Here is a 21,644-nt window from a genome sequence, read left to right on the forward strand (position 1 = left end):
CAAATGAACTTTGAGATAAGCAGATTCATTCCTTATCATAAACGAGAAATAAAAATTACTCACTGGGCCTGGGATCATTCTTTTCCACATAGTGCTCAATGGAATGCACTTCATTAATTTCCCACATGTGAAATCTCTTGCTGGCTAAGACCAAATGGTAATTGTGACAATGGGAAAGTAAAGTTAGCAAATACATATTTTAGGGCCCCACTTATCCTTCTGTTTTTGACAGTAATTCTTTAAAATGAATACACTTGAGTGTTTGAGTTTCCATAGGTCTTGCTTCTCCAAGAAGGAATCCAGGTGGCCTTAAATGTATTATCTGCAGCAAAGACATAGGATCTGCTCTAGGTGAAATGTTTTTGAAGAAAGATTAAATTGAATGGCCTTTATCTCTTCCTTGCTGGAGACATCTGTCAATACCAGCTGCGACACAATGGGTTTCCTCTTACGCTGTCTGAAGCAACTGCATGTCTGAGGCTCTGAGGCTGGCCCTGAAAGAAGGTGGACATGCCGGCCCAGGGCAAGAGGAGGGCACAAGGAGGCCCTTGGTCATGGCCGACGGCTAGCAGGGATTCTTGGCCCATTCACAGGTGCTGACTTAATCTCTCGTAGTCTATACCAACTGTGTTTTTCTGACAGAAGTCTAGTGTTTTGCTTGTCTAATTACACAGATGCACACCAGTAGTGGAGGAACAGCATTCTCTGTGAGGGCACAATGTGCCGATTTGCCCAGCCAAACTTCCTGGGAATGTTGCCTTCTCCTTGCTGAAGTTCCAAGGGTTTTATAGACCAGCAAGGAGTTCAGTGCAAAGTGAATACCATCCAGGTTGAATGTTATCCTGGGCTCCCACCCTATCTTCCTCTCATGCCTTGATGAAACGGAAATAATTTCCTCTATGGTACATCCTAGTTATACAGTCAAATATCCATCCACAGTTACAATGACTAGGGTTAAACATTATTTACTTGCTGTCTTGCTAAGTTTTTGCTGTGTAGTTTTTCATGGCTTGAGTGTTGGTTACATAAGTGCCTTTTGAGGAGAGACTGTTTTCTTTGTGGTCTGGTACTTACTGCACCATTGGTTCCCAACTATTAGATAAGATGGTGCTGGATCCATAGTGTTTGTGACTAGCAGTTGGGTACCATGTTTGAAGAATAATCCTGCTGCATCCTAGATGAAAGACAGTGCCTGGGACCCCTTTCCTGATGAAGTCATTGTACCTGGTTGTCTGTCACTGACAGCACCCTTCTGTTTTTCTGCTTCCAAACAGAATGCATTTTTTCCATACCCTTTCTTTAATCTTTTGGAAATTCAGTGATGCTGCCTGGCAAATGAGCCTGTTTGCTACTTACTCCTTGGCTACCATGGTCCATCCCCGGAGCAGCTCTCTGTATGTAAGGTCACGCTTTCCTCATTCTATCTGCTCTACCTTTCTGTTCGTTGGTCCCTGTGCTGGTTACCTGGTACACACACCATACCTGCCAACTCATGTTGGTCTAACATTCCAGCTCTGTGCTCATCATATGTATAGAAATCCTCATCTCTGAGCCTTCTGTTTTTTAAACATGTCAAACCCAAAATTAGGATAAAAGTTACTACTTTCTCCTTCTATTCTTGGCGGACACTGTGGTGAGAAAAGCCCTGAGAAGCCATCCTGATTGGTCTGTTATCAATTAATGAGATCTACCTGTATATCTAATGGGGAAAAAAAATCACCTTAGGCTGTTTCTTAGAAAAATGCATTCGATTTGTTGACTCATTGTAGTGAAACAATGCTGTGGCTATTGGAAATCCTTTTGGCCAGTGGTTATAAACTGCCAGCTCAGGGTCTCAATTCTGTTGAGTTTACATGGAGTTTCTTAAAGATTTGAAATAGAAAAAAAATTGAAACAGCTGTCAGCTTTTTACAGTGGTGACATTTTGCATAAAGCTGGATTTCCAGATTCTCTTGAGAAATTGGGAGATCCGGCATTCCGGGTTCCTATTACCTCCCAGCAGCTGTCTTTTGGTGCTAATAGCAGCAAATCCACAGGCCTCTCTTGGGCACCCTCAGCGATTTGTCAGTTTGAGCCCTTTGGACATTTGGGTCCATATCCTCAGAGTTCCTGGTTTGTGTCAGTTACTCTGCGGGAAGAATTGAAGCTGAGGTAAGTGACTTTATTTTCCTCTTTATCTCATTTAAAAAAAAACTTCTGCCCCAGTGGAAATATTCCATCCCATCGGGGTGAAACCCATTTCCTATGCTCCTCGTATCCTCCCTGATACATCAACATGCTGCTCATTTTCTTCACCGTGAGAATAAAACCATCAGCCCTGCTTTCCCCTCAAGCTGCTATCCCGATTCTCTCTGTCATCTGTTTTGAGATGTGTCTAGATTCATTGCCTCTATTACTAGCTTCTCGAGCCTTCTCCATCCTGGACTTCCACGTTCTAAGCTTAGTGACATATTTAGTTTTCATTCTCTTTACTTTGTAATGATGTCATTTTGCCTTGCGAATCAATCTTGAAATTCTTCTTTTAGTTTGACTACGCCATAAAACCTTGGCCTTCTGATTATTCCTTCTCTGCTTCCTCTTCTGGTTGCCTGGATATAGGGTTACTCCAGGCCTTATCCTGGGCCCCCATCTTTCCATGTTCCTACTTGGGGGGTGGGTTTCACCTAACTCTGTGGTGCACACCCAATCCATTGTCCCTGAGCTCCAGCCACACTCCTATCTACCTGCAGGATGTTCTGCAAGTCCTCTGATTTAAGCCCATCTCAAATGTGGCTGTTGCATTTGTCATAGTGACACCATGTTTTAATGGTGTCACTTTTCCGTTAGTCACCAAGGCGTGAGCTTGGTTTTCTGACCCCTTCCCTATGCAACACCCAGCCCAAGTGGGAGACGCATTAGTCTCAGTGCAGCTATAACAAGAAACCATAGATTGGATGGTGGAACGTGTGTGTGCGTAAGCAGCAGAAATTTATTTCTTTACAGTTCTAGAGGCTGGAAGTCCAGGATTAAGATGTTGGCAGGAGGGGATCCCTGGGTGGCGCAGCGGTTTAGCGCCTGCCTTTGGCCCAGGGCGCGATCCTGGAGACCCGGGATCGAATCCCATGTCGTGTTCCCGGTGCGTGGAGCCTGCTTCTCCCTCTGCCTATGTCTGTGCCTCTCTCTCTCTCTCTCTGTGACTATCATAAATAAATAAAAAAATTAAAAAAAAAAAAGATGTTGGCAGGATTTCTTCTGTTGGCATGCAGAAGACTGAGGCCTCTCTCCTTGGCTTGCAGATGGCCACCTTCTTGCCATGTGCCCACATGGCCTTTCCTGGGTGCATGTACTCCTGTTGTCTCGTCATTTTATAAGGATTACTAGATTATTTCCCCAACCTGTGACCCTACTTCCCTTCATTATCTCTTTGTTAAAGCCTAATCTCCAAATATAGTCACCTCAAGGGTTAAGATTTCAACATTAAGAATTTTGGGAGGGACATAGTTCAGTCCATACAGAAGGGGAGTCTAGGGTTGAAAATAGGAAAGACGTCAGAGTGGATCAGCAGGAAACACTGAGGTAAGGCAGCAAATCTAAGTAACAAATGGCCTTTATGGAGCAGTGACAGAATGAGAAGATGGCTCCAGGGCTGTAGTATCCTTGTAGCTCAGAACGGAGAAGAGCCAGAAACACAGAAATAATTTTGAACAGAAACTCAGAACTCTGTTCAAATAGAGCTGTGGCCTCAGCAGACTTTACTGTGCATGTGCCACTGAGTGCAGCAGAGACCCCTTCCTGATGAAGGAGAGGCCACAAGCAAGCAGCATGTGAGTAAAGGAAGCCTATGTTAGGGAGAGGACCAGGGACCCCTGACACTGCCGGGGGCCGCAAATCTGTTGTATGTCCTGCTCATTGGTCACCTAAGTGTTTTGGACATTTGTGTTATGAAAACTGTCCCGTCTGTGGCCACCTGTCATGGAGAAATCTGAGGGAATGGAATTGAAGAGTTGCTACAATCTACCCTCACTGTAGTTCTTCCGCCACTGTCACCTCCACTCTACTCTCACAGCTGCCATCCTGGTCCAGGCCTTGCTGCGTGTGAGGAGGGTTATTACAACAGTCTCTTACCTGGACTTCCTACAGTGGACCTTTGCTCCAGTTCATCCCACCTGCTATTCTTGGAGCCCATCTCTGGTCCTGTCATTCCTCTGCTCATAAGCCTTGAGTGGAGTCTGCTGACCACCAAACGAAGGCCAGATCCTTGGGCTGGCATTCAAGGCCTTTACAGTCTAATGTGTCACCGTGACAGAAAGTTGGCTTTCAGTCATGTTGAGTTTTTAACTCTTCTTTGATCATACACAAAAGCGTTCCCACTTCCATACCTGATGTTCACATTTCTGTTTAGAATGTTTCTTCCTATTTGCATACATACTGAAATCCTACCTATCTGTTGTCAAGGTCTACATCAAGTCCTCCCTAATCCGTGAAGCTTTTTTGAATTTGTTCCATGTTGGAAGTCTTATGATATTTATCCTCTGTTCATACTGGTAGCTATTTTTGTACTAAAATTTTTCCTTCACCTCTATTCAACTATAAAGTCCCTTGAGAATAGAGTGGTTTTCAACTTTATTCCATCAACCAGTTAAAAGTGTTTTGCATTTGAATGTGAGCCAATCCAAGGTGGCATGGACAAATGAAATCAGGTTGGAGTCATAGGTCTTGATGTTCAAGAGAAAGTTGAAAGACCTTTGTTCATGATCCTAGATAGACTTTACCCAGTCCAGTATGTTAACTGAAGAAGCTAAGGGGAGGAAGAGGTTGGCAGGGAACAAGAAACCATGAGGTAGAGCTGGCAGGTGCCACTTTTCCTTAGGAGCTCACAGGATGACCGGTAGTGCCTCAGATATGAATGGAACTTGAAACTCTACCCACAGGGTGATGGGGGAGGAGGCATGGCCTCTGCTTTTAAGGTGGTTAGATTTAGGGGATGGGGAGTGGCCCCACAGATGTAATTCCTAGAATAAAGAACACATGGAACCTGTTCAAGGTTTTTTTCATCTGCTTGATTCTGTTTGTCTGGCTCAGAACTGGGACTTGGGAAGGGAGGCGCAAGGCACAGACTTAAGGTCACCATACCCTCTATACTGCTGGCCAGGGCATTGTCTATAATCAGAGCTGGATCCCAAGGACTGCACAGTGTGGCAAGGGCCTCTCCTAACTGAGGTGCCCCCTTGGTTTCTCATGTTGAGTAAAGGTGAGCTTAAGGTAGCTGTTAATAGTTCACCCAACCTTGACATTCTTCTCTGACCCAATGAGGGTATTATCCCAAGACTGAGGAGAGAAAACAGCAGTTAGGAGCAGAAAGGGATGGTTTTAAGCACAAATGTCTTAAGCTAGTGGAGGGGGTGGTTTCTCAAAATGGGCATGTTCAGGTTTCAAGCAGGGAGGTTGAGTCTGTAGATCTGAGGTGAGGCATAAGCATTTATTTTTACAGGGATCCCTGGGTGGCGCAGTGGTTTAGCGCCTGCCTTTGGCCCAGGGCGCCATCCTGGAGACCCGGGATTGAATCCCACGTCGGGCTCCCGGTGCATGGAGCCTGCTTCTCCCTCTGCCTATGTTGTCTCTGCCTCTCTCTCTCTCTGTGTGTGTGTGTGTGACTATTATAAATAAATAAAATTTTTAAAAAAGCATTTATTTTTACAAATCTCTGGGGGTCATTGGGAATTGAAAAATAAAATCTGTAAGGTGAACGTGAGAGTTGAGTGAGATTCTGTACCATGCCTGACACATAGTGAGTTTTCAAACAGCAAAGTGATTTATTATTGCAGGCATCACTTGAAGGCCTATAGATTTATACTGTTTGAGCTAAGTATTTCTGTTCGCTCAGATAAAACCAGATGGTGCCTTTGGGCATGAGTGGACAACTCCCAGGATTGAGGAGATAAATGAAGATCCTATAATTCTTGCTTTACTTTACTTTTCTAGGAGCTGTCCTTTCTTTTCCTTCCTCAGAAGAATTTGATCTCTACTGACTTGTGTTGTATCTGATCTTTAACAACTTCAGGATTCCTTTACCAAATAATACCTGAAAGCTCACAGGTGTTAGACAAATAACTCTGTTTTGGAGTAGGGAATGTTTCAGAGACTTTTGTATTGGGAAATGTTCACTTTTGTATTGGGAAACTCTTTGTGTTTTTGTCAGGCTCCCACTGACCTTGAGACTCTCAAATATTGTTAGATCATAGATTTTTGATGAGTTAAGTGGCTTTAAATTCCTTCACTCCCACCCCTGTTTCCTACAGTAGGTAGACTTATGAGTATTCATGCCTAAGATAGTTTTTTTTTTTTTTTTTTAAGTAGGCTCCATGCCCAATATGTAGCTCAGCACAGGGCTCAAACTCATGACCCTGAGATCAAGATTTGTGCTAGGATCAAGAGTGAGTTACTCAACCTACTGAGCCACCCAGGCATCCCTTTAGGCATCCCTTTATGATAGTTTTTATTAGAAATCTCCACTTATAACCATTATCATGGGATGGAGAATTTTCTTATTTATTTTTATTGGGGTATAGTTGACACAGTGTTATACTAGTTTCAGGTGTACAACATAGTGATTCGACAACTTTATATGTTATGCTGTGCTCGATTGTCACTACACAGTGCTATTACAATACTATTGACTATATTCTCTGTGCTGTACCTTTCTTTTTTTTTTTTATAAAATTTTATTTATTTGACAGAAAGACAGAGAGAGCACAAGCAGGGGGAATGGCATGCAGAGGAAGAGGGAGAAGAAGGCTCCCCAGTGAGCAAGGAGTCTAATATGGGACTTGAACACAGGACCCTGGTGTCATGACCTGAGCCAAAGGCAGACGCACAACCAACTGAGCCACCTGGTGCCCCATGTGCTGTATCTTTCATCCCCATGACTTGCTCATTTCATAACTGTAAGCCTGTATCTTCCACTCCCCTTCACCCCTTTTGCCAATCTTCCCACACCCTTCCATCTGGCAACTATCCATTTGTTCTCTGTATTTATGGGCTGTTTCTTTGTTCATTTTTTAGATTTCACATATAATGGAAAATGTTATGGTATTTGTCTTTCTTTTACTTATTTCCCTTAGCATTATACCCTCTAGGTCCATTCATGTTGTGGCTAATGGCAAGATCCCATTCTTTTTTATGGCTGAGAAATATATATATATATACATATATAATATATAAAATATATATATCATATATATCTATAAAACTGGCTATTCTGACAGGTGTAACAGGATACCTCTTCTGGTTTTGATTTGCATTTCCCTGATTAGTGATGTTGAGCAGTTTTCTTTGGCCATCTGAATGTCATCTTTGGAAAAATGTTTGTTTAGGTTCTCTACCCATTTTTAAAAATCAGATTATTTGAGGCTTTTTTTGGTAGAACAGAGAACTTTTTGATGTGCAAGGTGTCAGGGCAGGCATACTTTACTACAAGTCCCAGTGACATTGGAATCAATTGAATGGAGTCTCCCTGCTTTCCCAGCTAGTTCTGCTAAGGAGAGTCCCACAGCCACCAGCCCCATGCACACAACAGAGGGGACAATGAGATGACTTCTCGGTGGTGGCCAACTGAATTGAACTCTCCTGGCTTTTTGGGTCTTGTTATGTAGATCATGCTCCCTTCAGGAACAGCTCCTGGCTCAGACTTCTGTCCTGTGTGCAGGCTGCTGGGTGCTGACTTGGGGCCAGAGACCGGCACAGGTTGGTGGCTGCCTGGTTGCTGAGAAACCTTGGCCTGCCTTGAGCTCCCTGAGTCTCATCAGCTATTTCTTTCCTGGGGAAAATAGCCCAGTGGCTTCAATTCTTTCTTCTCTGGTCACATCCACAGGTCTCTGACACCTCTGTTGTCATTGTCCTGCCTTCCCAACTTCTAAAGTGTGCAGAACTTTCCTTCTTGACGGTGGCATGTTATTCTCTTTCCTGGTAGCAATAATCTAATTCCTTTGGAAGAAGGTGGAGTCTAAAGGTATGATGAATAATTAAGATTGATTAAAAACATCTTGGTGGGGGCAGTGGTGCCTGGGTGGCTCAGTCAGTGAAGCATCTGCCTTCTGCTCAAGTCGTGATCTCAGGGTTCTGGAATCCAGCTGCTGGTCAGTCTCCCTGTTCAGCAAGGAGTCTGTTCCTTCCTCTGCCTCTCCCTCTGCTCATGCTTTCTTTTTCTCTCTCAAATAAATCAATAAAATCTTAAAAAAAAAAAAAAATCTCTGGCTCTCAGCTCTGAGTCTTTGTTGTCCACCAGCCAGCACTTTGTTCTCTTTCCCACAGACAAGCAACTTTGTTGCCAAGTATTGACTTTCCTCCCAGAGCTCAGCAGTGGCTAGAGCTTTCTTTTATTTCCAGTATTTTATTTTGGCTATCCGAACTGGGGATAAAGGCTGCTGAAGATTTAATGGATTCCAGCATTGGATGATTGCTCATATGGTATTATAGAAATCCTTACACCTTCACTACTAGTTAAATACCTTTCCACCATAGGGGTCCAATCTGGATTTTCTCAGGAAGCAGAAGATGGGGTTGGGGGTGAGGAAACAGGAATGAGTATCCTTAAATACAAAGATCTTTCCCATGAGGCCCTGTGTTCCAGAGTCCCAGGCATCTTTGTCACAGAGCAGTGATAGTCTTGCTAAAGTCATGGGTCCCAGCCCTGACTTAGGGGCCAGTGTAACACCAGACGGACCCAGGTCTGGAGCTGGACCAGAGCCCAGGCGTTGGGATCCTAGTTGAATTGTCACTTGGCAAGATGTCAAAGGAAATAGTTTCAGGGACCCAAGGGCCCCATGGGATGGCCTGGCTTTTGGGGTTTTGGTCTGCTTTTCTCTGTTGCTGTGGTTGAAGGTGTTAAATATCTCATCAGTGTGGGGTGGGCACTGTCATTAATCCTTCATGGGCTGCATTGTGGGGAGGGGCAGATGTGGTGGCAGGAGGGGGCAGGGGGTTCAGAGTGGCAGCTGTTTCCCAGCCAGCATCCCAGGCTTCAAACACATAAGTTTAGATCTGAGTGATTGCTGTCTGGCTGTTTGAAAACTTTCACCAAACAAATAAACATTTCTTGGGGTCATAAATATTTCTTGGGGTTTTGCCAAGAAATAAAGCTGTCTTTCCTGTGTGTCTCTGTTGAGACCTAGGAAAATGTTATCCCTTCCCCCTTGCCTAAACATGAGACTAGTCTGGCTAGCAAGGTTCACTTTCTATCCTTACAGATCTTCAGAGAAAGAGATTATGATCCTGTGGCTACACCCAGAGTGTAAGATTGCTGAATTTTAGGGGAGGGTGCCTTAGACACGAGCATGTATATGCTGATGGCAGACTGTCTCCTCTTTTGATGAAAACACAGAATTGAATGGTTTTTATTTTGATTATAAGGACATGTTGCAGATTTTGTAGGATATGGTTAAGGTTTCTCCATCATTACCCCCAAATTTCAGAGGCTTTGGTGTTTTTCAATTTTTCAACCCTATGAAACTGAATATTGAGGAGGATCTAGAGGTGAGTTTGGGGATAGATGTAGATTTGAGCTGGAAAATGGAACTGATACATGCAGGTCAGATGCTAAGCAGAAAGAGAAGTAAAGGTTCAGGGATCCCAGGTGCCTGCACATGAGGAAGCCCCCCCGCCTCTGGTGATGCCCAGTCCCCCCTCCCCCCCCACTATCCTTCCCCATTTCTTCCCAAAGTGGTGTTTTCCTGGTGAAGGGTCATGCTATGAGAGCTGCTAAGCTCTGCCAGGGGTGGTGGCCAATGACCACAGGATTGTAGTTCTACTTTTCTCTTCCCTGGAGATGCAGTGGGGAGGGCTCAGGCCCTGGGCCCTTGGCCAGAGATCACTTGAAACAGTTTCTGTTTGTTTGTTTCTTTGACTGCTTAGTTGTTGGTACCTCTGGTGGCATGGCTGGGAGGCTCTGCTAAGACTACTATCTGCAATGGCCAGGTTGTCAGGCAGCGAGAGCCTTTCTGCCCAGTTTGTACTGTATGTCTCTGTGGGCACGAAGGTCAGAGATGGCTCTGGAATCACCATGTTGTGGCTTCTAGGGAGCCTGGAGCACTTTGCTTTCCCTCCTCCACCCCACCATCCATTCCCTACATGGTCATCTGTTCCTGTCCATCCAGGAGGGAAGGCACAGACAGTTTATTCTCTGATTTCCTGGTAGGGAACTGTGATGAGCCACACACAAGGCTCACCCTGTAGGTAGTATAACCAGCAGAGTCCAGCCTTCTGCTTTTGGGCGTCTGCCTTGCACCTGGCGCTCTGGCCTCCAATCTTATTCACAATCCCTACTCTGCTCTGACTAGAACTTCAGGGCTCCTGGTCAACCACTTTCTCATCTCCTCTCCAATAGATCAAGCCAGCTCTGAAGGGGTTGTTTCTCTGTTTTTAATTGTTTGAAGCCTTCCTGATCCTGTCCTACCACACTTGACTTTGACTAGTCCTTCAGGTCTTAAGAAGGTCATTTTTCCAGGAAGCCATTCTTAATTCTGCTCATCCCAGTCCCTACTTCCAACACCCTTTATTATATTCTGCTTTATCACTCTGTTTTTCCCTAGCGTATCATTCACCATGTGTTGTTGTAAAAATACATTCTCTCTGATGTGAGAGGCAAAGTATAGTTCCGTCTTGTCTGCAGATTTATCCTCAAGGCCTAGTATTTGGGAGGCTCTCCAAATATTTGAATGAAAGTGGGCTTGGAATTTCTTAAAATTTTTAGGTCAGGTGTTAAGACCTACTTTCTTTAGATCAGGGGGACAAAGAGGAATTTAGTTTTGGAGGTACTGAGACTGAAAAATCTGTCCAAGATCCAGCCAAATACGTGGGTCTGAAACTCATGTAAAAAGGACATCCTTGAGGAAATAGATTTGGAAATCATTAGCAAGTCCTGGAAGGCAGCCTTCTATCTTCCTAGCGTTGCTATGGCCTAGGTTTAGCGTGATTAGAATAAGATTATGAGAGATGGAGGACAAAGCTTCTCTCTCCTAGTAGATTTTTCTTTCCCATGGGTTTATTCATTTGTTTCCCATTCCAGAAATGGCTTCCACCTTCCATCCACGAGAATGTGAGCTGTCTAAACAAGAAGGGCAAAGCTATGGCTTCTTCTTACGAATTGAGAAGGACACTGATGGCCACCTGGTCCGGGTTGTTGAGAAGGGTAGCCCAGCAGAGAAGGCGGGCCTCCAGGATGGAGACCGAGTTCTTAGGATCAATGGTGTCTTTGTGGACAAGGAAGAGCATATGCAGGTGAGTGGGACATCTGGGGTTCTTCTTCTAAGATCTCTCTAACCTGGGCAGCCCGGGTGGCTCAGCGGTTTGGTGCCGCCTTCAGCCCAGGGCCTGATCCTGGAGTCTTGGGATTGAGTCCCACATCGGGCTCCCTGCATGGAGCCTGCTTCTCCCTCTGCCTGTGTCTCTGCCTCTCTCTCTCTTTCTCTCTCTCTCTCTGTCTCTCATGAATAAATAAACAAAATCTTAAAAAAGAAAAATCTCTAGCCTCCACATCTCTGCTGATTAGTTTTTGGGATCATCAGAGATTTCCCGGCTGCCACTGGCAAGGCAGACACCTTTATGGCTATACTTTCTGCGTGCTCATCAAATCCCCTCCAAATTAACTGGAAACTATAAAAGTATTCCTAGATTGAATAGTGTCAGAGCCAACAGGCATCATGTTTGCTATATGCCAGGAACCATGCTAGGCAATTTCATATTCCTTATTTTGTTGAATACAATACATGAGCTACATATCACCACTTCACAGAAGAGAGCTCAGAGGCTCCGAGAACGCATGCTAATGTGTTCATGCAGTGAACACACGTGAAGGTCTGACCTTATCCCAGTTCTGCCTGCCTCCTAGTGGATGCTCTTTTCAATATACCACGCTGTTTCCATTAGCCCAACTGGGATTGGGCCCCACTCTAGGTTCCACCAGTGCTAGAGCCCTGCCCCCTCCAATCAGCACCTAGATCTTAGGAGGGATGGCGTACAGATGGGTGGAGCACTACCTGCTGACTCTTTGGGCTCCAGAGATCAGCATTCAGAATCTCTAGGTCCCCAGAATGAGCCAGATGGTGAACATCCTCTATGGTGGCTGATGGGGTTCTTGGTTAAAGTTATTTTTTTCTTCCTTCTAGGTTGTGGATCTGGTCAGAAAGAGTGGGAATTCAGTGACTTTACTAGTCCTGGATGGGGATTCCTATGAGAAAGCAATGAAAAAACAGGTAGACTTGAAAGAGTTGGGTAAAAATCAGAAGGAGCAGAGTTTGAATGATGAGAAACTGTCCCCCGTGGTGAATGAAGGAGCACAGACTTGGACCCAACCCAGGCTCTGCTACCTGGTGAAGGAAGGGAACAGCTATGGCTTCTCTCTGAAAACCGTCCAAGGTGAGCTTGAGGGTAGGATTTTCAGGAGAAAGATATAATTGGTTAATAACTTCTTTGACGAAATCTTCAGATGCTGTGATTATCCAACTGCAGCTCCTCCCTCCCTCCCTTCCTCCCTCCCTCCTTCCTTCCCTCCCTCTTTCCCTTCTTCCCTCCCTCCCTGGACCTTCCCTTGCTTTGACAATTGTGCAATGAGGAATCAAAACACTGGAGCCAGCACAGGGTGGGGAGGACCACTGGGCACTCTGTCCCCCAGTGTTTGTTAGGCTGAGCCTTGGAGGGCAGGGGGTTAGAGGACTGCCGATCCTTTGTTATTATTTCCTCACTTCTTGAGGGTGAGAGTGGAGGGGAGAAGTGGGAATAAAAGGCAAGAAAAAGGAGATTCTTCATAATAGCTACTTTTGAATAAGGATATCTTTTCACTACTGAGTGCTCAGGTGATCATTTATTCAACACATTCTTGAGTACCTGTTGATATGCCAGACCCTGTTACAGTTGCCAAGGATGCTATACTAATCCCCACCCTCCTGTGACACTGAAATAGTACCTTCCACTATGGCCCAGCCTCAACTGCTCTGAGATGCGTCCCTGACTTCTGAGAGGTACATAGTGATTTGAAAAGCCCCAATCAAAAAAAAAAAAAAAAAAAAAAAAAAAAAAAAAAAAAAAAAAAAGAAAGAAAAGCCCCAATCATCAGGAAGTACTAGAAGCTCTGTTTCTAGGATTTCAGAGATGTAGGCTGACCTTTGCTCAGTTGACTGTGGTTCTGTAATGGTGTCTCTGGGATTTAGGTTGGAGCCATAGAAGCTATATTAGCCTTTTGGTTCCACCTTGAATGTTGCTCCTCCCACATTCTTTCTGATACTAGAGAAGCACTGGTCTTGGGTAAGTAATAAAGAGCAGAACAACAGTATACATAAAGTTGTTTCCAAGGCTTATTTAACCTATAGCAAGAGATATAAAGTAGCTGCAAGAGGTATTTCTCAAGTTTTTCTGTTATTAAACATAATGATGTAGGTGGTCAAGGGAAGCTTGGCATTTCTTAGAAGTCCATTATCAGCAAAATGGTGAAAAAAATAATAATTCAGATTCTATTCATTTGACCCTTGTGCTAACGTACATAATGAATGGTTTAGAATTAGCTTATTGAAGAAAATGTTTTCTTCACGACAAATATATAACAAGGTAACAGGAGAAATTTTAAGGCAGCAGTTTATACTGTTATTCCCTACAAATGATTTATTTCATCATTATGAAGCTACCTTTTGCCTAGGTTGTAATATTAGTATCTTGAAAGAATTGACAGCATTTCTATAAGAAGCACCTAAATCACACCATCCAGTAATCCAGACCTGACTGTATGTGTGTGTACATCCCCTCCCTTCTGTGCCTCTGTCCTCTTAGGCCTGCATAGGTGAGATTTAGTGACTTCATTAGTATGGGATGCTTGGTGATAGTACTAATTAAAGAGGACAGAATGGAACAGATATCTTCTAATTCCACAAATATGAAGAACGGGAGTAAGACACAATGATACAGCATGGGTATGGCTTGGTGCTTTCTGATTCAAGAGGCCACTGCCCTCTGAGATTCCTTCCTTGCATTTAGTTGGGCTCAGGAATTCTATTCAGATCAATAAGAACCAACTGAATAATGTCTGTGTCAAGCTTTGTGTTAGGAGACATAATTTAAATTCTAGATCAGAAGCCAAAGTCTATTTGAGTTAGCCATAATATTAGAAGTTGTATATTACATTATTGGGAGAAAACCCTTTATTCTTGGACTTTCTGTGTAATAGGGTTGTAATGCTTATCCATATCCTTTCAGGGAAAAAGGGAGTGTACATGACTGATATAACACCTCAAGGTGTGGCTATGAAAGCTGGTGTCCTGGCAGGTGATCACTTGATTGAAGTGAATGGAGAGAATGTAGAAGATGCCAGCCATGAGGAAGTGGTTGCAAAGGTATAGCCCAAAGGGATACTTACTTTTCACTCTACTCTTATTAGAAGTGACACGAAAACAGTAATGGTAGTTTATGATGGGAGGAATATAACGATGAGAAGTTAACCAACCCTTTGTATTAAGAATGAACAGACTCACTAGTGGTGTCAGCAGTGTTAAGATAGGGTTTTGGAATAAGGCCTTTACTAGTTTTAGGTTTTCGGAGAAAAGTATTCTAAAGAATCGTTAACTTTATCTCTTGGATCTTATTTGTACCTGATTGGGATACTCCTCTGAATTTATAATAAAGTCAGTGTTTTTACTAAAATGTTTTAAGACAAGCTGGCAGATGACCAATTGTGGTTATGAATATAGAGCTACACATGGGGAGTGTTGGAAGACCTGTTACCCCGAATCTTATGTCCCAGCACGGTTCCATGATACATGGATAACACTCTGAGGTTTTCCTTTGAGATAATATGGAACCTTGAAAACTGACCAACTTCGTCTTCTTTTGGTAGAATAATTTTTCACAGTAGACCTTTAGTTGCTTTTCCAAACTCCTTTTCTAGACTTAAGTACCTCACTTAAGTACCTGTCTGGGTTTTTGGAGTTCTAGCTCTCACTTGGGTTCAGTTAGCACCTGTGTGGGTGAGGTCATACTTAACAAAGGGAAATACAACTGTGGATGTGGAGATAGATCAACATCAGTGAGATGGTAGGAAACAGTATCACAGTTTAACTTGAGACTTACATTCTATATTCTATTGAATCTAGAGACTGTGCTTCTAGGCAGAGACTTTCCTACTTTCCAGCATTGTTCTTGCAGCTGGCCATGGGGCTTACCTGTGTGTGCTGTTGTAGGTGAAGAACTCCGGAAGCCATGTCATGTTCCTGTTGGTGGACAAGGAGACTGACAAGCTCCATACTGAGCAGAAGATAGAATTCAAGAGAGAAACAGCCAGCCTGAAACTGCTACCCCACCAGCCTCGGGTCGTAGAGATGAAGAAGGGAGGCAATGGCTATGGTTTCTATCTGAGGGCAGGTCCAGAACAGAAAGGTAAGGCACTAGTAGAGCAGAATACTTGGTGGTGTCACCATGTAATTCTTCACTCAGTCTGACTCCAGGCTTCTGTTATGCCCCTGAGTCCCTACCAGCTGCATGAGGGTAGCTCATGGAGCAATTTGTTCTCTTGGAGAAAAAAGGCACCCTGATTTCTAGCTTTTGTTGATTTTTTTTTGTGGTGTGGGTACTCCCAATACATCTGATTTGAAGCTACCAGTGTGCTGTCACAGAATGCGAAGTTGAAAAGTCTTGAACAGAATTGGTTCTCATGAGCTTATGTGAGCCAGCTCCAATACACCACTAGATCTGAGACAGGGGTGTCGGTTGGGATCTGGGAATCAAATAGAATTGGGAATCTTTCTGATTCCTTGTAACTCAACAAGGAAAGAGCTAAGGTCCTTCTTGGGAAGCTGAAGACATAAAAGAATGCAGGTTCAGGCCATTTGCAAACTGTCATTCTAGACGTTGATATTTTCTTTTCATTATGTATACTTACATTAATTTGTCAAATATTAATTTTGATTCATATTATATAAAAACATCTTCAGAGCCTTATATAATACCAAGAGAATCAAACAGTGATTCTTCAGTCAAGGAGCCCACTATTTAGTAGAGGAGATACAACACATATAACAGAAGGTGAGTGGTGAGGAGCACCGTCATATGGGGTAGAGTACAATTGGAATTCAAAGTTGGAGCACATTTTTCTTACTAAATAAGAACCGGAAGGCCTCATACTAGAGACAGCACCTGAGCTCAGACTTTGTAGTGTGAATACAATTTGGACAAGTAGATGGTATGGGGACAACGAAGCCCATTCCATGAGGATTGTGTGAACAAAGCAGGGAAGCATGGGCGTAGTTTGATTGGCATCTAATGCATGACACAAAAAATCACATTGGAAAGGAAGGTTGGAAAGAGATGATGAGGGCCTTTAAGGCCAGGTTGAAGAGTTTGGACTTGGCTCTGTAGTTTATGTGGAGTTAAAAGTTTTTTCAACAGCGTAGGAAGAAAAAATTAAGCCTACCATATCTTGGAGGCTTTACACATCTCAAGTACTCCTAATAATTCTGCAAGAAGAATTTCTGAAATTGAGGGCTGGGAGAAGATACAGTAACTATAAGGACAAATAGTTGTGGTTTAACTGGGATCAAATTCAGGTCTGTTCAGTTCTAAAGCCCACGCTTGTGCTGCTGGACCAGGGAATAATTTGGTTGGATGTTGCATAAAGATGAATCTGAAGGCAGATCTGCATTGGAGAAGGCAAGGATTAGGGACAGGGAGAGCAGTTGGTAAAGTGCTATAGTCCAGTAGAGTTTAAGGCCAGAACTAATACCATATGCATTTAGGGTAGAGGAAGTGAGACCAGAGAAGAAATATGTCAAATATTAAGGTAGCATCAAATGACCTAGCAGTTGATTAGAATATGGGGAGTGGATACTGAGGAATAATTGATGCTAACTGTTGGTAACTGAGGTGATAATGCTCCCATGAACAAGTGAGCAAGGGGAAGAGCTTTGGGATGGGGGAGATGGGCAAAGATGGCTTTTGGTTTGAATATGTTACATTTGAGGGATCTATGGGCTCATAGATTTGATTTTCATACCTAGCTGGAGATGCCCAACAGCTAGCTGGAAAAGTGAAACTGGAACTTCTCAAAATAGTGGGAGGGATAAAAAAAATGTGAGAGACCTGAAGGCATCTCATGAAGACAGTTCAAGTCAGGAGAGGAAGGGTAAAGATACATCCTTGAGGCACACACATACAAGCACATTCACAGTTGAATACATCCAATCGCTACTAAAATGCTAGCATGTGTTTCCTAGGCTCTGAGTTCTTTGGTTTCGTTCTTTTTTCTTCTTCCTCATTTTAATAGCTTAGCTTCTACATAAGATGTATGGGCACAAAGATATTCACTGACTTCCTGGGAATTTGCTGATTCTTAATGCTTAGGATGTTATTTTGTCAAGACTGAATCTCACACACTTTTAGTAACAACATGATTCTTTTCTGTAAGATCCTTTCATTGGTAGTGGCTGGGTTTGTTCGTGGAGTAAGTTGTGGGCAGGGGATGAGGCTGGATAGGGTGTTTATTGTCATCCTTGGATGCCAGTGGGAGGGGCAGTAGGATTCAGCACACCTTCCAAATTCATTTTATTAGAGTGGTGGGCTCCCACAGAACTTCCTCGGTTTAATCTAGAAGTCTTTCTGATAATTTAATTTTTTGGGAGGCTAGGTCAAGTCATCAAGGACATAGATTCCGGAAGTCCAGCAGAGGAGGCTGGCTTGAAGAACAATGACCTGCTGGTGGCTGTCAACGGCGAGTCTGTGGAATCCCTGGATCATGACAGTGTGGTGGAAATGATTAGAAAGGGCGGAGATCAGACTTCGCTGCTGGTGGTAGACAAAGAGACGGACAACATGTACAGACTGGTAAGTAATTTAAGGCTGCATATTCATGCATTAAGGTTGGGTCAATTCACTCAAGTCTCAAACTTTGGCTAGGTTACCACTTTGATTTTCAAACTGGAAGGGCATAACAATTCTCATTAAGACTGCACTGAAGTTCAAATTGGTAGTCATAAGAGAATGCCAAGTGATTGGTACATGAGTTTTAAGTCCTTAAATTTAAGATTTTGAAAGAATTTGCAAATATAACTACAGAATTACTCTTGTTGATCTGAGAAAAATCTATGAACAATAGTCTGGAAATAGGCAGATGTAGCACTAACTTTCCCAAATAGGAAACAATTGGATTTTAAATTATAGACCAATAAATTCCATTAACCCCACATAAAAGCCTAGGAAGTATTATTAAATAGCTTCTAAGCCCTTAGCAAGGAAAGAGAAACATGGATTCACCAAGACTAACTAACCTTAGGATCAAACTAACCTTATTTGCTTGCCACTTTTAATCACAACAGCTGTTAACGTGCATATTTTGTTTTTTAATAATTTTAAAATTTTATCACAAGAACTGAGGTATTCAGTCTAGTTTAACAAACATTTGGGGACCTTCTACATACCTAATCTGTCTTGCTAGGTGACAGTCACAAAGATGAACAAAGATGGACTTGTTCCATGTGATAACGCAATAATGGAAGCATCTAAATGTACATAACTGATACAGAGGGAGGAATATGATAGGGGGTAGCATTGGCTCCTTTTTATAGATTACCAATTTCTTAGTCTCTCTAAACTTTTTTTTTTTAAAGTCACCTACCTCAGCCAGTATTTAAACCCAAGTTTTTAATTCATTATATCATATACCTTCTCAGCACATTTTGATTAGCTATTTCAAGATACTTGTGAAGAGTGAACTGGATGATAGAACAATTAATGGCTTTTTAGGTAGTTGTACAACCATACCTGAAGAATAATTCGTATTGGAACAATGTCAATCTGAATAGATGTCTCCAGTGGTATACTTTTTATCATAAGCTAGTTTACTGACAAATTTGGATGGAGACCTGGAAAACGTTTAACATACTTAACTCGTACAAATGGCTTAATGTGTTGATGGGTAATTACTTTACTAGAGATTATAATATTCAAAATTTGTAGTCAGGATAGAAGAATAAAAACTAATAAGTTTAAGTTTAAACAGGAATAAACTTCAGGTACTAAACTAACTTAAAACTAAATTGTATGAGTATCAAATGGTGAGACCTGATTTGAGGACTATAAAAAAAAAAAAAGACCAGAAACCTGATGATACTCTAAATAGCTACCCCCATCCCCAAAAGGCAATTTAAAGTTACCTTAACTGACACTTGGCTTTTGGAGACGATAGTATTACTGTACTGAGTTATTCAGACCATACTTGAAGTGACTAGTAATGGAATCTTGGGCAAGTTACGCTCCCTGTGCTTGTTTCCTTAGTGGTAAAATGGGGGATACCTACTATGAAGGGTTATATGAGGTAATATCTAGAACATTCAGAATAATACCTGGCACATAGACATGTTATGTTTGTTAAGTCAACACTGTGTCCAGTTCTGAGAACATGACTATAAGAAGACCAGTGTCAGGAAAGGTAATCAGGGGGCAGCCCCGGGGGTGGGGGGGTGGGCGGGGGAGACAAGTCCGGGGGGAGGGGGGCAGCCCGGGTGGCGCAGGGGTTTAGCACCGCGGCGGCTCAGGGTGTGATCCTGGAGCCCTGAATCGAGTCCCAGGTCGGGCTTCCTGCATGTCGGGCTTCCTGTCTGCTTCTCCCTCTGCCTGTGTCTCTGCCTCTCTCTCTCTCTGTCTCTAATGAATAAATAAAAATCTTAAAAAAAAAAAAAAAGAAAGGTAATCAAGGCAGAGATTTTGGAAATCACCATGTGAATATTTAACTTGAATAAGCATAGGCTTTGGGGAAGAAAGGAGAATATCCTCAAGTAACTTGAAAGGCTAAATGGTAACTATGTAAGGTGATAGATATGTTAATTACCTTGACTGTGGTGGTCACATCACAATGTTATCAAATAACACCGTACACTTTGAATATATACAATTTGTCAATTATACTTTAATGACGCTGGAAAAAACATAAAGCAAAAATTGACAAACTTGAAAGTAGAAATACACAATTCTATCATAATAGTTGGAGGATTTCAATATCCCATTCTCTATGGTGAATAGAGCCACCACTCAGAAGATAAGGAACTCAAGGACTTGAACAAAAGAAACTAACTAGATCCAACAGAAATACAGAGCACATCTACCCAACAACAGAACACATTCTTCTCAAGGGCACATGGAACATTATCCAGAATAGACCATATGCTAGACTACAGATTAAGTCACATTAGCCCAAAGATGGAATCAACCCAAGTATCCACTGACAGATGAATAGATTTAAAATGTGGTAAATAGGGGATCCCTGGGTGGCTCAGTGGTTTGGCGCCTGCCTTTGGCCCAGGGCGTGATCCTGGAGTCCTGGGATCAAGTCCCACATCAGGCTCCCAGCATGGAGCCAGCTTCTGTGTCTCTGCCTCTCTCTCTCTCTATGTCTATCATAAATAAATAAATAAATCTTAAAAAAAATAAAATGTGGTAAATAGTGTGTGTATAAATATATATTTATATGTATATAAATGTGTGTGTATATATATATATATATATATATATATATATATATAAAAGAATTCAGAAGTCTATTACATAGGGAGCTAGCTTTTGGCTTAGGACCACTGAAGCTGCCAGGAACAGGGGGAGCCATTTTTGCTGAGTGGTAACTTCCCAGGTGGTGGATAGTTCAGGCAGAAGTCAGGAGGTTCCTGATCTGGCTGTTGTAAAGGGGATTCAGGCACCAATTATTTTCCACTCCCTCCTAATTTTATGACAATGATGTAAATAATGTTCTGGTTAATATAAAAGAGAACTTTGATCTAAAAAGATGCCTGTCCCCATCTTCTTCCTCCTCCTCTCCAAATCCCCTCTAAAGTAGGTTCCAGGGCAGCCCTGGTGGCTCAGTGGTTTAGCGCCACCTTCAGCCCAGGGCATGATCCTGGAAACCCAGGATCGAGTCCCATGTCAGGCTCCTTGCATGGAGGCTGCTTCTCCCTCTGCCTTGTACCTCTGCCTCTCTCTCTCTCTCTGTGTGTCTCTCATGAATAAATAAATAAAATCTTGAAAAAAAATTAAAGTAGGTTCCATACAGGAGTGTGTGGAGGTGGGCGTATCTTTGAGATCTATCAGTGAATAAAACAAATGCCTAACTCAAATATTTGAAAGTGAATAAAAACTCATTAAGTGTTTAACATTACTGTACTTGTCTTCAAGATTAGCTGCTACTATCACTTACAGTTGATTTGCGTGTTGGATAGTGATTCAACAGTATTTCTATATGTAAAGAGTCACTGATAACTTTCCACATTTTAAAGACAGAAAGAAATGTGGGACACTTGCAAATATATCACTGAAATGTCTGAAACTTAGTTGAACTGGGTACCTAGGAAGTTCTTAGCTGTGCTATTCTTGCTTAGGAAGGAAGATGTGGTCTGTGGTTAGAGAGATGATAACCAGAGGACCCCAACCTAATTTTAACCAGGCTGCTGAACAGTGTGACTTGGGGCAGAGCACACATTGTACTAACTTTCAATTGCTTGATTTTCTACTCATTGCCTAACAAATGTCCTGTATACTCGTGGGCAGCAATTTAATTGCTGATCTCGGCTCTTACCATACCCAAATTTACCCTTTTAATTATCTCAATTAAAACCCACAGTGTACTAAGCTCTTAATTCTTTTAAAAAATC

General features: G+C 42.6%; 1 protein-coding gene across 2 annotated transcripts in view; it reads left to right on the forward strand.

Moving 5' to 3' along the window:
• The window catches only part of PDZK1 (PDZ domain containing 1), a 34,311-nt gene that overhangs the window by 4,114 nt on the left and 8,553 nt on the right, over nt 1-21,644 (forward strand). The window contains exons 1-6 of one of the 2 annotated variants that reach the window (XM_041754455.1): nt 6,867-6,923; nt 11,042-11,253; nt 12,141-12,390; nt 14,218-14,354; nt 15,198-15,393; nt 17,636-17,832. In XM_041754455.1, the coding sequence (XP_041610389.1) occupies nt 11,044-11,253; nt 12,141-12,390; nt 14,218-14,354; nt 15,198-15,393; nt 17,636-17,832 (990 nt within the window). In that variant the 5' untranslated portion in view covers nt 6,867-6,923; nt 11,042-11,043. Of the gene's footprint in view, nt 1-6,866; nt 6,924-11,041; nt 11,254-12,140; nt 12,391-14,217; nt 14,355-15,197; nt 15,394-17,635; nt 17,833-21,644 lie in introns of those variants that run through there. The other variant, XM_041754454.1, reaches the window with a different exon arrangement.

The sequence above is a fragment of the Vulpes lagopus genome, chromosome 5 (assembly GCF_018345385.1).
Source record: "Vulpes lagopus strain Blue_001 chromosome 5, ASM1834538v1, whole genome shotgun sequence".
NCBI lineage: Eukaryota > Metazoa > Chordata > Mammalia > Carnivora > Canidae > Vulpes > Vulpes lagopus.